Source organism: Acinonyx jubatus, chromosome A3, assembly GCF_027475565.1.
Source record: "Acinonyx jubatus isolate Ajub_Pintada_27869175 chromosome A3, VMU_Ajub_asm_v1.0, whole genome shotgun sequence".
Classification (NCBI taxonomy): domain Eukaryota; kingdom Metazoa; phylum Chordata; class Mammalia; order Carnivora; family Felidae; genus Acinonyx; species Acinonyx jubatus.
Window position 1 is genome coordinate 114,622,875 of NC_069388.1, and position 14,347 is coordinate 114,637,221.

General features: G+C 46.7%; 1 protein-coding gene across 1 annotated transcript in view; it reads left to right on the forward strand.

The window, feature by feature from the left end:
• ALK (ALK receptor tyrosine kinase) overlaps nt 1-14,347 on the forward strand; it is a 671,492-nt gene that overhangs the window by 533,247 nt on the left and 123,898 nt on the right. The window contains exon 6 of the mRNA XM_027033475.2: nt 11,866-11,997. Coding sequence (XP_026889276.1) covers nt 11,866-11,997 — 132 coding nt within the window. The remainder of the gene's footprint in view (nt 1-11,865; nt 11,998-14,347) is intronic.

Genomic DNA, 14,347 nt, shown 5'->3' on the forward strand with positions numbered 1-14,347 from the left:
CTGGGTTCATCATTTCCCTAAAAACGTGTTGCCAGCCCTTTGAGGAACTAGAATCTAGTCCAGAATCCCAGCTAGCTTCTCTCTGTACCCCTCCACAGTTCTCGGAGACTGCCAGCTCGCTTGCCTGGCCTCGGTCTCCAACCTGTTGCATGCATTCTCTCTCTGGTGCCCCACGTGCTTGCAGCCCGTGATCCTCCTTCTTTATTTATTCCAGGGACTTCTAACATGGCCTTTCCACCTGGGGGGTCTAGCATACTGATTAAGAACATGGGCTTTGGGGTCAGGTAGACATAAAATCCTGCCTCTATGACCTTGGGAATGTTTTTACAAATCCTTGGGTCCCAGTTTCCTTCTCGGTAAAAAAGAGATAATAACTACTTCATATGTGGCTGTAGATCTAAATAAAATAATGTATATAGCTGTTAAGACAGTACCTAGGAGATGACAGGCACTCAATAAATGGTGAGGGTGGTAGTTGTTATTAACATGATTGATATCTGCATCAGCACCCAGTGGCTCTCTTGTCTCTTCATCAGCCATTCCTTCTACCACAGCTTCCACGGATCGAATGGAAGCAAGGTGACCTCCCATCTTCAAGGGGCTGGATCCACCCAGCCCCCTTCACTGGAGTTGTTGCCTCAGGAGGCTGTTCTACCTGATCAGTCCTCCTGTCCACACCCCACGGTGCGAATGATCCCTGCTCACCTCTGCTCTCCATTCCAAACAGCTTTCTCTACTGCACAGTCCCTCCTGTGGTCTCAGTTGTAGCTATAATTTGTTTGTGATTAGTACTAATTCTCCAAGGCGCTACTGGAATTGTTCACTGCTTACTGAACAAACAAGAGGAGAAAACGACATATTATATGGGGTGCTGTGGTGCAGAATGGTTAAATATCACCGCTTTTCAGGGAGATTAATGGTAAATGTGCACAGAGGTCATTTGTAATACTAAAAATAAAATTATTGCTGGGTCTTTTCAGCAAAGCAATGAAGATAAATGTCGCATAGAGAAACCTTGGGGAAAGGTCCAGGCAACAAAATCAAGGGCCTGTTGAGGGTACAAAGGGATGAGAAATTTTTTAATTTCTTAAGAGAGCTCAGCCATGAAAACAAAACACAGTCTGCTTTCTTCTGGCCTACACAAATCTTTGTGTTTCTCCCTAAGTTTATACAGAGACTGACTTTGTCTGAGGAATTGGGATTTTGAAACAAACCCTCAGTGGCTCTGTCATGTCATATGACAGCCATAGTTCATTCCTAGTGCTGTCCCTGGTGTCCCTGTCTCCCCCTCACCTCCAGACCATTGGCCGGCCCTGCCAGGGTCACCTCCAACATGAAACTCACGTCACTCAATTCTTTCCAGCTCCAGGACTGTCACCAGGCTCACACTTGCTTGGGCGGTTTCCACAGCCTACAAACTGGTTTTCCCAGTTCTGTTGCCTCTCCATGCCATTCTCTCTAAATTGCTCAGAATGATCTTTTTAAAAACGAATCAGATTGTTGGAAAACAATTTGAGATTTGTCTAAACTCCCTAAGCAAACTCCACGCTCCTTCAGCCCACAAGGTGCTGCCTGGTTGGGCCTCTGCCTTCCTCCCCATGGCCCTTCTGACCCTCTGTGACCGTTCAAGCCACACCAGCCTTTGCTCTATTTCTAGTCATGAGCATCTTCTCCCACCCGGGGCATTGCCGTTCCTGCTCTGCCACAGCCTTTTTACATGGCTGACTCTCTCAGATCCTTCAGTGTCAGCTCAAATATCACCTCCCCAGAGAGGACTCATGCAGCCCACCTGTCAAACTAGGTCACCCATGTTCCCCACTGTTCACTATTCCTAACCCCAGTGCCAGCTGTTTGTAGAAGCTCTGAACACATTTGTTCAATAAACCAAAAATTGAATGAGGCAGGGAGGAGGGTAGGGGACATGTCTACAGTGTAACCTAAAGGAATTAGCAATTTCCAGAATGCAAGAAAATTCCACCTCACTCCATTCTTCTACTTACACTTGGTGATCTATTCTGCACTCCTTCAACATACATTCATTAGTGCTTGCTGTGTGCCAGGCACTCTCTGAGAGATAAAAACAAGACAGGCCCCCTGCCTCAAAGAATTTAGAATTTAGCGAGAGAAACTAACAACATAGACATAATCACCCAACAGGGGAAGTGAGTGCGCAGTTAAAGGTAGGGAGCGATTACCAGCGTGCCCCAGGGGGAGGCAAGTGTCTTTCTTTAGGGAAGATGAACAAGCAATCGGGGAAAGTGACATCTGAGTTAGGAGGAATTGCTCAGGTAGAGAAGATGATTCTGGACCCCAGAATAGGGTTATACAAGGGTTGTAGCCATGGCTGCATGTTCAAGAAACTGTGAGTCATGGTGTTTGGCTAGATACAAAAGAACACAGTGGAGCTGAGAACGTGGGCTGTGGCAGGAGTGCAAAGCCTCAATTTGGTTTGAATGCCATGGAAACCAGCAAAAATTTAGGATTAGGACCTAAAGGGAACTGGGATCAGAAAGCTAACTCCGGTGGCGGGGTGACTCCAGAGATAAATAATCTTGAAAATTCATCATCGCAATTATTTTTCATAGCTATTATTTGTGTTGCAGGTTACTATTGGGTTTGTCACTGTCATTGCTTTGTTGGAAGGGTCTGGCCCTGTAGATGTTCAGCTCTACTGTGGGATATGAGGGATTCCCAAAGGTATTGTCTGACCCCAAGATTTGGCCTATTCAACCCCATCATTGTCCCCTTCCCACTCACCCTCCGTGGCCAATTCTCCCCAACACCCTGGGTTGTTCTCTGAAATTAGCTCATAAGAGACCCACGTACTATTTTATGTGTATAGTTTCATTTGGTCCTCACAAAAACCCTGTAAATTAGATAGCATCCGCAACTTACAGAAGGGAGAGGCCCTATAAACTGTGTCAGAGTTCACACCACTAGCTAGTGATGCCTTGGGCCTGCTGGAACGATAGTAGAAATGGAATCTGGGTGTGAAGGGAACTCTAAGAACCCTGGACCAAGGAGGAAGTTGTCATGGTGAGAGAATGGGTGGTGCTGGGAGGCTCTGGATTTCTCCAGGGGACAAGGAACTGAAGATCCATTTATTCCTCCAACCCTAGAGGTTCTCAGACTTTAGTGTACCAGTTGTCACCCAGGGAGCTTGTAGAAAATGCTGGTTCCAAAGTCTCACCCCCAGATATTTTGACTCTGTAGGTCTACAGTGAGGCCCAGGAAGCAACATGGTTACCAAGTTTCTCTGTGATGTTGATGCAGAGGCTCTGTGGACACACCGTCAATGCAGTAGCCTAAGCCCACAGTGAATGTGAATGGCTGGCTGCAGAGGGTCTACAAACAAGGAAACTGAGGCCCAGAGAAGTGATATGCTCATGACCTCTGAGGCCTAGTGGCAGAGTCAGGCCTCCAACCAGCTCTCCTGACTCCCAGCAGGGTGCTTTCTTACCCAGCCCACTGGGGCCCTCAATACTCAGGCCCTCTCCTCACCAGTTTGCATTTTGAGTAGGAGCCCAAGATGCCAGTTCTTTAATGAGGTTGTCCAACTACAATTTACGAGGCCCAAAGCCCTCAGCAAGACTGGCCTCTGCCAGGCTTAATTTACACAGTCCGCAGGCCTTCCAACACCCCCATTAACATCAGCATGGTGGCAGCAGCTATTAGTCTGTGCACACTATTTGACCACATCCTTATCATGTCACCATCCATTTTCACGTCTCTGGGCTTATTTACCCTTGAGCACTAGGTTCTCCTTGTCCTGGAAAACATGAAGTTTCCACCAGCAGGTGGGAGCTTTGTTCCACCCCTGGGCTCCAGCTCCAGCCCCGCTCCTGACCTCCCCGCCCTCTGGAAGCCAGCCTCCTCCCCACACATCATCTCCCCTTCTCTTTAATTTAAAAACAAGACCCCCTTCTCGCTGACACAGCACTCAATTTTTCGCCCTTTAACGAGTGACATCGGTTAGGCAAGAGCAAGCAGGTGGGAGACGGCCCAAAAGCTGATACAAATGTGCCTTTTTTAATGCCACATAAATCACCTTAATTAAAAATTAATTAAGCGCCCTAAAATTTGACATTCATTTAAAAAAGAAATTTGAGTTAGGAGAGTTGTGTCCATGGCATCAAATCTCCAAGACGTAACTGAAGGAGGTGAGCATGTATGGGTGTCTGTTCTGAATGCACAATTAGGGAAAAGGAGTCATTCCCAGGGAGTGAACTCACTAAGTCCCCCATGGTGCAGAAGATCAACTCATGTACCTGACCTGGGACACACATGTCTCTCGTGCAAATCTGAACTTGTTTCTACTACATCCACAGAGGAGATAAATGGGCAAATGTGGCATTCTGTTTGCTGTTTCAGGAGAGATGTTCCAGGGTGCAGATGACAGATGACTGAGACAGGAAAAGCCAACATGAGGCAATCAAGGGAAGATTGCTGGGCAAGTGAGTGGCTCAGTAAAGATGCCTACCCAGCAGGGCATCAGGCTTCAGGGGAGAGGCATTAAGTGGTGAACATTAATAAAGATGGCACCAACTATATCAAATCAACCTTTGCCAGAGAGCCGCCAACAACCATTGCTAGAACCCCAGAATCAGGATGTCAATTATGGAAGGGGTCTTGGAGGTTGGATTTGAAGTTACTCTCTCACTGTACCAAGGGGGCGCTGGAGAACCATGGAGGTAAAGGATCCACCTAAGACACACAGATGCTCAGGGGCAGATCGTCCAGCCCTCCAAGGTAGTGGTTCTCAACCCTATGCCTTTGAGAATCACCCGGGAAGCTTCTAAAATCACCGGGGCCAAGGGACCCTCCTCCAGAGAGACTGATTTCACTGATTCAGATGGGGCCTGAACATCAACAGTATTTCTAACTTCCCAAGTGACTCCCATGGGCAGTTAGGGAGCTGCTCCAGAAGGTAACGGAATCTGAGTCCTTGGAGAGTGATTCCACCTGGGATCGTGTGACCCAGTTCTGGGCATTTCCCCTGTGATTTACTAGCTGTGAGACCTCAGGCAAAGCACCTAGCAAGTAACCAGTTGCATTTTGTTGTACCTTACTGATTAAAAAGAATTTCTCTCTACATTGTTTAATCTCTCAATCCTCATTCTTTTGATTAATCAGATGGGGATAATAATAAATGTTCTGCCAGTTGTTTATGAGGTTCAAACAAAGAAGGATTAGGAAAGCACATGGCAAGTTGTTAAAATGCTATAGAAGGGTAGGGAATGGTAGACAATTTACTACCTCCAGTGCCTTTGATGTCATTCTGGAAAGAACTGCCTTTCCAAAGGTAATAAATACATTCCCAGAAAAGAAGACCCTTATTAACCAAAAATCCTTAAGCACCAACTCTCCCCAGAGTGACTTGATCTCAGCTCTCCATAATCTTTCTGTGATTATGACATTGGTGTTTCAGTGGTTCCCAGGAATCACTGACACCATGGCCGGAAGCGGTCATGAAGTGCCATCAGGAAGCTCCTTCCTTACTGCTCTGGAGCAGGCTTTGATCATCCAGGCCCTCGGGCTACCTACTCCACAAGTTGGAACGACCATTTCACAGCCACAGAGGGGATGCTGTTAGGAAACTTGGGCCCTTGATTAAAACCATTCACCAAGGGTACTTTCCTCCTTGGAATTTATGGGCCCCATAAAGAAAAGAACTTGGGAAGACAGAGCGGTTGTTTCCTGTTGCACCTCATTAGTTTTGAGTTTGGGCTGGCAGTAGAGATCAGAGTACCAGGTGTCCATCTAATTTAATCTCTCACAGGCATAAAGTTCCCCATGGTACAGAGGAGGAAGCTATCAGGGAGCCTGGAAGCCTCCAGCCAGGGGAGGGAGATTGGAGGAGTTGATAGAAGCAGGGCTGAAGCAGACAGTTCCCTGGGCTGCGGCTGTGCAGCAGAGAGTTCCTGGGGATAAACTCGGGGGCATCTAGAGGGTGGAAGCAGAACTCCCTTCCAGCTACTGGACCCCTCCTTTGTGGAGGCTTATGTTCGAAGGGGAGGGATATTGGCTTCCTGCCCTTCTGTACTCCCTGTCACTGTTCCTGATGACACCCATCACCCAGGGGGGTGTCCACAGTACAAAGGATAGAAAACAAAGTGTCCAGTCTCTTGGCAAGCCATGCAAGCACTTGGAATCTTCATATTCTCAACTATAAAATGAACATAGTAATACCTGCCCCAGAAAATACATAGTTTCAGTTCAACTTCCAAACTTTGGGATGGGAAGATCTCTATAGAGGGCACTGTTGGGAACTCATGTAGATAAGACTTCCCATCAAGTCACTTACAGTTTGCTGAGAAAGACAGGCATACAAACAGCTAGGTATCACATCAGGGGCACCTGGGTTTCTCAGTCAGTTAAGCATCCATCCGACTCTTAGCTCAGCTCAGGTCATGATCTCACAGTTTGTGGGTTCAAGGTCTGCATCCAGCTCTGTGCTGATGGTGCAGAGCCTAACTGGGATTCTCTATCTCTCTCTCCCTCTCTGTTCTCCCTCTCCCTCTCTCTCTCTCTCAACATAAATGAATAAATAAACTTAATAAAATTTAAAAAAAGAGAATGTCCTCCATGTTCAAGCAAGAAGTGGTGTGCCATAGAAGCCCAAGTGAAAGGACAGTTCATGGAAGGGGGAGAAGGGGACAGTCCATGAAAGTGTCACGCATGAGCCAGGAATATCTAGATCCCCATTGCTGAAAGATGGTGAGTTGGCAGAAGATGTTCCCAGATGCCAGGGCAGCCTTAGCAACGGCAGGACAACCCAAAGACTACCAAGGGTGACCCACTCACTGCCTACCATGTGGAAGAAAGCCTGGAAGCCTAAAAGGGAAAGAATCAATCACCAAGGAAGATATGGATAGTTCTGGATTATGTCCAAGTTTACAACTCCTGCATATCAAGGTGCATTATAAACAGAGCAAAAATACACACGGAATACTGGGGGAAAATTGTCAAACATACAACCAATTGTTTCACATCCTTATTAATAATCTCATACAGGGGTGCCTGGGTGGCTCAGTCAGTTGAGCGTCCGACATCAGCTCAGGTCATGATCTCACAGTCTGTGGGTTCAAGCCCCACGTCGGGCTCTGTGCTGTCAGTTCGGAGCCTGGAGTCTGCTTCGGATTCTGTGTCTCCCTCTCTCTCTCTGACCCTCCTCCACTCACACTCTGTCTCTATCAAAAAATGAATAAACGTTAAAAAAATACTTTTAATAAAAAAATAATAGTCTCATACACATTGGGGCACCTTGGTGGCTCAATCGGTTAAGTGTCTCTTAATTTTGCTCAGGTTATGTGTGGTTTGTAAGTTCGAGCCCCACATCAGGCTCTGCACTGACAGTGTGGAACCTGCTTGGGATTCTCTCTCTCCCTCTCTTTCTGCCCTTCCCTTGCTCAAGCTCTCTGTCTCTCAAAATAAATAAACTTTAAAAAAAAATCTCCTACACTTCAACAGGAAAACATAAAGAACCTAACAGACAAATTGGCAAAAGGAAGTGAGCAAGTCCACTGAGAGTAAAATAAAGCTAATAACATGTGGAATAATATCCAGCTCACTATCAAAGAAATACAAATAAAACAGCAGGGAAATACTTTGAGTTAAAAATAAAAACCATGCTAATATTCAGGGTTGGCCAGGATATAGTAAGAGGGGCGTGCATGTGTGAACACAGCTGGTGAGAGTGTAAATTGGATTAACTTCTAGAAAGCAATTTGGCAATATGTATCAAGGGCCTTTAAAATGTTTATACTCTTTGATTCAGTAATTCCACTTCTGGGAATCTATCCTATGAAAATAATCTGAAATGCGGGCAAAGGTTTATGCTCAAAGATATTCTTCAAAGTGTTATTATAAACAGTCTAACAATCCAGTCATTGAATAACGTTTAAATAAATGATGGTACATATCACACAGGACTGTAGTCATTAAAAAGTCTTCTTATGGGGAATTTTTAAACCCTGAGAAAAGCTTGTGATATAACCCTCATTATCTTAAGGCATGTATACGTATGACACAACTATATGCACTTTGAAAGCATAGGCCAAAAACAAGATGTTAAAAATGATGGCATCTGGGTAGTGGAATTCTGAGCATTGTTTTTGTTTATTTTTACGCTGGTTTCAAACTCTAAACAATAGGCATATGTTTTTTGAATGAAGGAATATAAAAGAAAGTATGAGACCTATTCAGGGATTGACAAGTAACTGGCATGTGAAACATGCGTGTGTTCACGAAAACACACAACGAAAAAGCAAGGCCTAATCATAAGGTGGGAATAAAACATGACACAATTTTCATTTGCTCCATACGTTTTTTTTTTTTTTAATTTTGCTTATGTTTCCTTTGGTAGTTCTGAGAGTGAGGGTAATAAGGTCCTAATTATTTAATGGTCACATATAGAGCATAAGAAGAAAATGTTTGGGAAACTAGAAATCAACAAGCGAAGACGAAGGAGAATTTTTCCTGTCATCCTAAAAAGTCTTTGCCCTGAAGGAGGGGCAGAGTGGACAGGCATGTCACCAGCAGGCCGGGTCTGCCAGCTACAGTGGACACACCAGTCTGCTTTCAGGAGTAGCACCCAGCTGGAGGCCATTTGCCGGCCACCACGCCTCACCTTCACTTAACTGGGAACTACCCCCTATGAAATGGAAACAACAGAGCTGCCCTGTCCCAGCAGCTATAAGGTTAGTGCGCAGGCAGGTCAAGTGCCCGGTGCTGTCCTTAGCAGGAAGCAGGTATGCCACATATGATGACAGGTGCCTTGCTATGTGCTCTTGTTTCCTGGGACAAAGTCCACAGCCACCCCCAGCAAAATCCCCTCCAGTCAAAGCTTCAGGGAGGACACCCCTCCTCCAGGTCTGCCTGGGGAGAGAGAGACTGCACTTTCTGGGGACCAGCACCAGTCTCCTAGAAGCACTGTGTTTCTCAGCTTCCAAGATGACAAGCCTGACAAGTGGAAAATTCATACGCAGAATTAAGGAATTGAATTAAGGAATTGAATTAAGGAATAAGAATTAAGGAATTGAAAATGAGCATTGTGTCTCCGGTCATTCCCTTTTTAGTTTGATCCCACTGTTGAGTTTTGGGAACTGGGATGGGGAGACTTTCCATTGCGCAGCCCCTGCGGTTGGAATTAGTAAGGGATTTGGTGGACACATTGTTTAGGCTGTCTTATGGTGCAGGGATGGATAGTGGGGGCGTTTCTTCTGTGTGGGGAGGAAAGGCAGAGAATGTCTAGTCCAGAGAACCACAGGTCACAAAACAAGCTATGGAACAGAGGAGTTGATCTAAAGCCATGCATGCTGGGCCTCAGCTGACTTAGCCAGTGACTGGAGCTGGAGTATTAAAGCCAGTGGGTTTAGCTGGTGTATTAGCTTCCTGTGGCTGCTGTCACAAACCACCACATTAAGATAACACCCTTTTATTCTCTATGGGCAGAAGTCTGACATCAGTTTCACTGAGCTAACATCAGCTTAGTGGCAGTGCCAGCTCCTTCTGGATTCTCCCAGGAAGAATAAGTTGTCTCGCCTTTTCCTGCTTCTGGAAGCCGCCTGCCTTCCCTGGCATGTGACCCATTCTTCACACTTCTCCAGACTCGCTTCCATGATCACATCTTCTGCTTCCTTCTTTGACTTTCTTGCTGCTTTCTTTTAAGACCCCTTGTGATCATACCTGGATAATCCGGATAATTTCCCCATCTAGAGAACCTTAACTTAATCCCCATTTTGCCACATAAAGGAACATATTCCAGGTTTGGGGGGATTAGGATATGACTATTTGGGGGGGGGGGCGTGTCATTTTTCAGCTTACTGCAGGCAGGGTAATCTAATGTGCATGCTTTTCACAAATCCTCGCACTGGCTAGGGCTGGGGGGACAGCACACAGATGCCCGAACAACTTAATGAAGAAGATGGGACCACACACACATGTTCTAGGGCCACGTTGCATGGAATGAACAGCAAATGAGGCTTGAGCACAGGTTTGTGCAGAGAGACAGTGAGAAGTGAGACAGGAAAGGAAATTGGGGCCCAGAGCACAGAGGACCTTGCAGAGCAGGGAAAAAAGTTTGGATGTGATCCCCTGAAGGAAGCAGGGCCTGTGTTTTCCATGCCCACAGTTACACAGAACACCAAGCCAGGCTGGAGGCCCATCTGAGAATGTTGGTGGCCATGTGCCAACCACTGACAAATTAAGCCTTATCTGGACTGGCCTGTGAGATGGAGAGAGCAGCTTTGCAGTCTGACAGGCTGGGTCCGCACCCCACTTAGCAGCTTTAGGGAAGTCACTCAGCTGCCCTGACTCAGTTTCCCTACTTAGGAAATGGGTACTGTGAGGACATGCCTAGCTTCTTCACAGAGCCAGATGTGCTGAGTCAGTACAGAGATGATTCTAGATGTAAACAGGCTGGACTTGATGTTAGTTTCAGTTGCAACTGAAATGAACCAGAAAATCATAGAATTTTAGATATTTTTTTTAATGTTTATTTATTTTTGAGACAGAGACAGTGCAAGTGGGGGAGGGGCAGAGAGAGAGGGAGACACAGAATCTGAAACAGGCTCCAGGCTCTGAGCTGTCAGCACAGAGCCCGACGCAGGGCTCAAACCCACGAACCGTGAGATCATGACCTGAGCCGAAGTCGGACGCTTAACCTGGAATTTTAGATATTAACGATGAGCTAACCTGGAGAGTACCACATCACAATCAGCTGGGAGGTTGCACTGAAATGAAATTTAACAAAGGGGAATCTAAGCTCACAACCAGGGTTGGAGAAACATCCCCCCCTCCCCATATATGAAGCTCAGAGAGGCTGTGGAACCCAGCCAAGTGGGAATCCTGGTCACCCTCACCCCCACCCAGCTGAGCATTGAGGCAGGTGGGATGGGGGTGGGGAGACTGCTGAGGCACCAGCTGCCATGCGGAAGGAGCTAGAAAAGAGGACAGAGTGCAAGGCCACTGGACTTGGGGGGTCGTCCTGGGTGGGCCCTGCCTGCTCATCTCCATGGGAGCCAAAGGCTGCCCCCATCCCCCCAAACCAAGAGCTAGCTGGCAGGAGGCACACTCAGAAAAACAGAAAAACAAGCCAGGCCCTTGCTAGGTGGTCTCCAGGCAAAGTTCCCCATTTAGCAGGGCAGGCCGGTCCAGGCCAACTTAAGCCTGGTTCTCTGGGGTCACAGGTTAATTCATTATTATAACCCATTGTTCCTGACACAGAAACATAGCTGCTAATAGGTTCATTATAAATGGCTCCTTCTCTCTTCTGCCACTGGATAATATGATTTATATGAGATTTATGATTTATATAAAAATTTCAGAATGGACCTTAGAAATATCATCAAAATCCCTCCTTTTATAGATGGGGAGACAGAGGGCCAGACAGAGGAGAGATAGGTTCAGCACCACACAGCTGGTCCAACAACAGAAAGTGCTGTATGTTTCTAGAACCACTCCAGTGGTACATCTGGAGTCAAGAACTGTGGGAGATACACTGGACCAGATATGCCCCAAACCTGACCTCGTGGGTATAGCTGTATGTGTGCAGATGAGACTACAGGCTCTCCACTTGGCACACTGAAGCCAGGGGTGGAGGACCCCAGAGTGCTGGGGGGATGTGGACCTACCTAGGCCCACTCTGCTATTCACCATCACTAGAAAGTGGGGGTTTAGGGACAGGGTGTTAGGGCTTTGCCTTCCTCTTGGCCTCCTGGTGTTGGTTGGCCCTGCGTGTAGCCAGATTGGGTGTGTCAGCCAGACCTTGGGATGTGAAGGGCAGGGCAGAGTGATGCTGTCCCTGAGCCTTCCCACAGCGCCACCCGAACTGACCAGGGGCATGTGTCTCTGTGTGCTCTCCAGGAACATCCCCGGGCTCCAAGATGGCCTTGCAGAGTTCCTTCACCTGCTGGAATGGGACAGTCCTCCAGCTCGGGCAGGCCTGCGACTTCCACCGGGACTGCGCCCAGGGAGAAGATGAGGGCCAGCTGTGCAGTGAGTAGATGGGGCTGCCCCCCACCCCAGCCCAGCCCGCACCTACACCCCCCTGCCCCCATCACCCCGGGCACGAGAACTTAGACACCTACCTCCCTTACACCCCATGCTACCTGTGTGCCGTCAGTGACGACTTCCAAAAGCTACACAGTCTCCAAGAGACAGAGCCAAGATCTGCATCTAGAAACAGGAGCACAGAATTTAAGAACCAAACAAGATCATGTAGCTCATGCTGTCAGCATCCTAGTGGCACAGAGAAGGTGTGCAGGATAAAGCCTAACTCAGGAACATGAGCCCCCCTGTGCCCAGACTCCCCTCCCTTTTCAGGCCTTATCTTCCACCACCCACCTAGCCCTCCAATCCTCCTGGTCTTCCGTGTGCCTCAGCGCCTGCTGGATCAGACCCCTTCCCCGCTCCAGCACACCTCCATGGCTTTGCTCATACGGTACCCCTGGCCAGAGTGCCCCTTCCTCCTTGGGTCACCTCCAGAGTCAGTCCTTCTGGGAAGCCTCCTCTAATGCCTCCCACAAGTACCACGCCAACAAATACAGCTGGCTTTTCCTCTCGACTCCCTCCGTTGGTGTATCCATCCATCCACTGCGTGTCCCTTCTTTTTTATTAACAGCTTTTTAGAAATACAATTCATATACCATACAACTCACCCACTTCAATTGGACACATAAGTGTTTTTTAGTATAGTCCCAAGGCTGTGCAACCATCACCACAATCTAATTTTAGAACATTTTTATCACTTCAAAGGTAACCCCTAGCAATCTTTCCTCATTTCCCTCCAATCTCCCCTCCCCTACTCCCTCCCAGGGGCCGCTAGCCCTAAGCAACCCCTAATCTACTTTCTGTTTCTATAGATTTGCCTATTCTGGGCATTTCATATAAATGGAATCATACAATATGTATTCTTTGTGATTAACTTCTTTCACTCGGCATAATGTTTTCAAGGCCCATTCTTGTTGTGTCGTGTAAGGATCTCATTCCTTTTTACTGCCAAGTACTATTTCATTGTATGTCTATTAGCACATTTTGTTCATCTATTCATCGGTTGATGGGTATTTTGGTTGTTTCTACTTTCTGGCTGTTGTGAATTATGCTGCTTTGAACATTCCTGTACAAATTTTTATATAGACAGATGTTTTCTTTTCTCTTGGGTACATGCCTAGGAGTAAATTGCGGGGTCAACTCTGTATTTAACATTTTTTTAAGTTTATTTATTTATTTTGAGAGAGAGAGAGAGAGTAGGGGAGGGAGAGAGAGAGAGAGAGACAATATCCCAAGCAGGCTCTGCACTGTCAGCCCAGAGCCCAGTGCAAGGCTTGAACTCAACGAATCATGAGGTCATGACCTGAGCCGAAATCAAGAGTCAGATGCTTAGCTGACTGAACCACTTGGGCACCCCTGTATTTAACATTTAAAAGAACTTCCAGGCTGTTTTTCAAGGTAGCTACACCATGTGACATTCCACCAGTAATGTATAAAGTTTCTAATTTCTCTACATCCTCATCGACACTTATTACAATCTGTCTTTTCATTTCTGCCATGCTAGTGTGTGTGTACCTATTCCATTTCCTGGAGGTGGTTTCCACATCTCTCTCCCTCACCATGGGCAGATTGGATCTGTTTCTCTTCCCCATACCAGTATCTCCTGGCACAACATAGGTGGTCACTATTTGTTGATTCAAATGACTAAATGAGTCAGGACACTTGGTTTCCATGGACCAAAACCAACTGCTGAGATTTCACTGATACCTGGGGGCAGGGTTAGACTCCCAGCCCAGTGCTCATTCCACCCGAATCCGGTGTTCTCGGCAGCTGCCTGGTTACGAGTATACACTCGAGAGGTTTTTACATTTATGCCAGGGAAAGCACAAACACTTATAAAACACATATATTGTGAGCTACAAAATGTACTAGAGCCCACAGCAGGGATGAATAACAGGCACCTGTCTTTAGACTGCTGAAAATCCAGCACAGGGGAAAGGACCGAAGCCACAGAGTTGCAGTAGGGAAAGGATGTGGCACATGCATGCCTGGGGTACTCTGGGGCCCAGACACAGGAGCAAATGCCTCGCCCCTCAGATGCACTGGCCCTAAGACATTGTGGCCTGCAAAATAGCTTTAAAAAGTTAACAGTATCCCCCATATCACCTGCAGGACAGGTTTTCCCTTGGGGGAGAAAAGGTTTTATTTATTCTCTTTTAAATGAAGCAATAAAGAAAATCCATTTTTCAATTTGAAAAACTTCCTTTTTAGATAAAACTTCCCAGTGAAGTTTTCCAATAATGATGGAATTGTGGTTGTTTAGATAAAACTCAGTAAAGACTTACAGGTAAGCCCT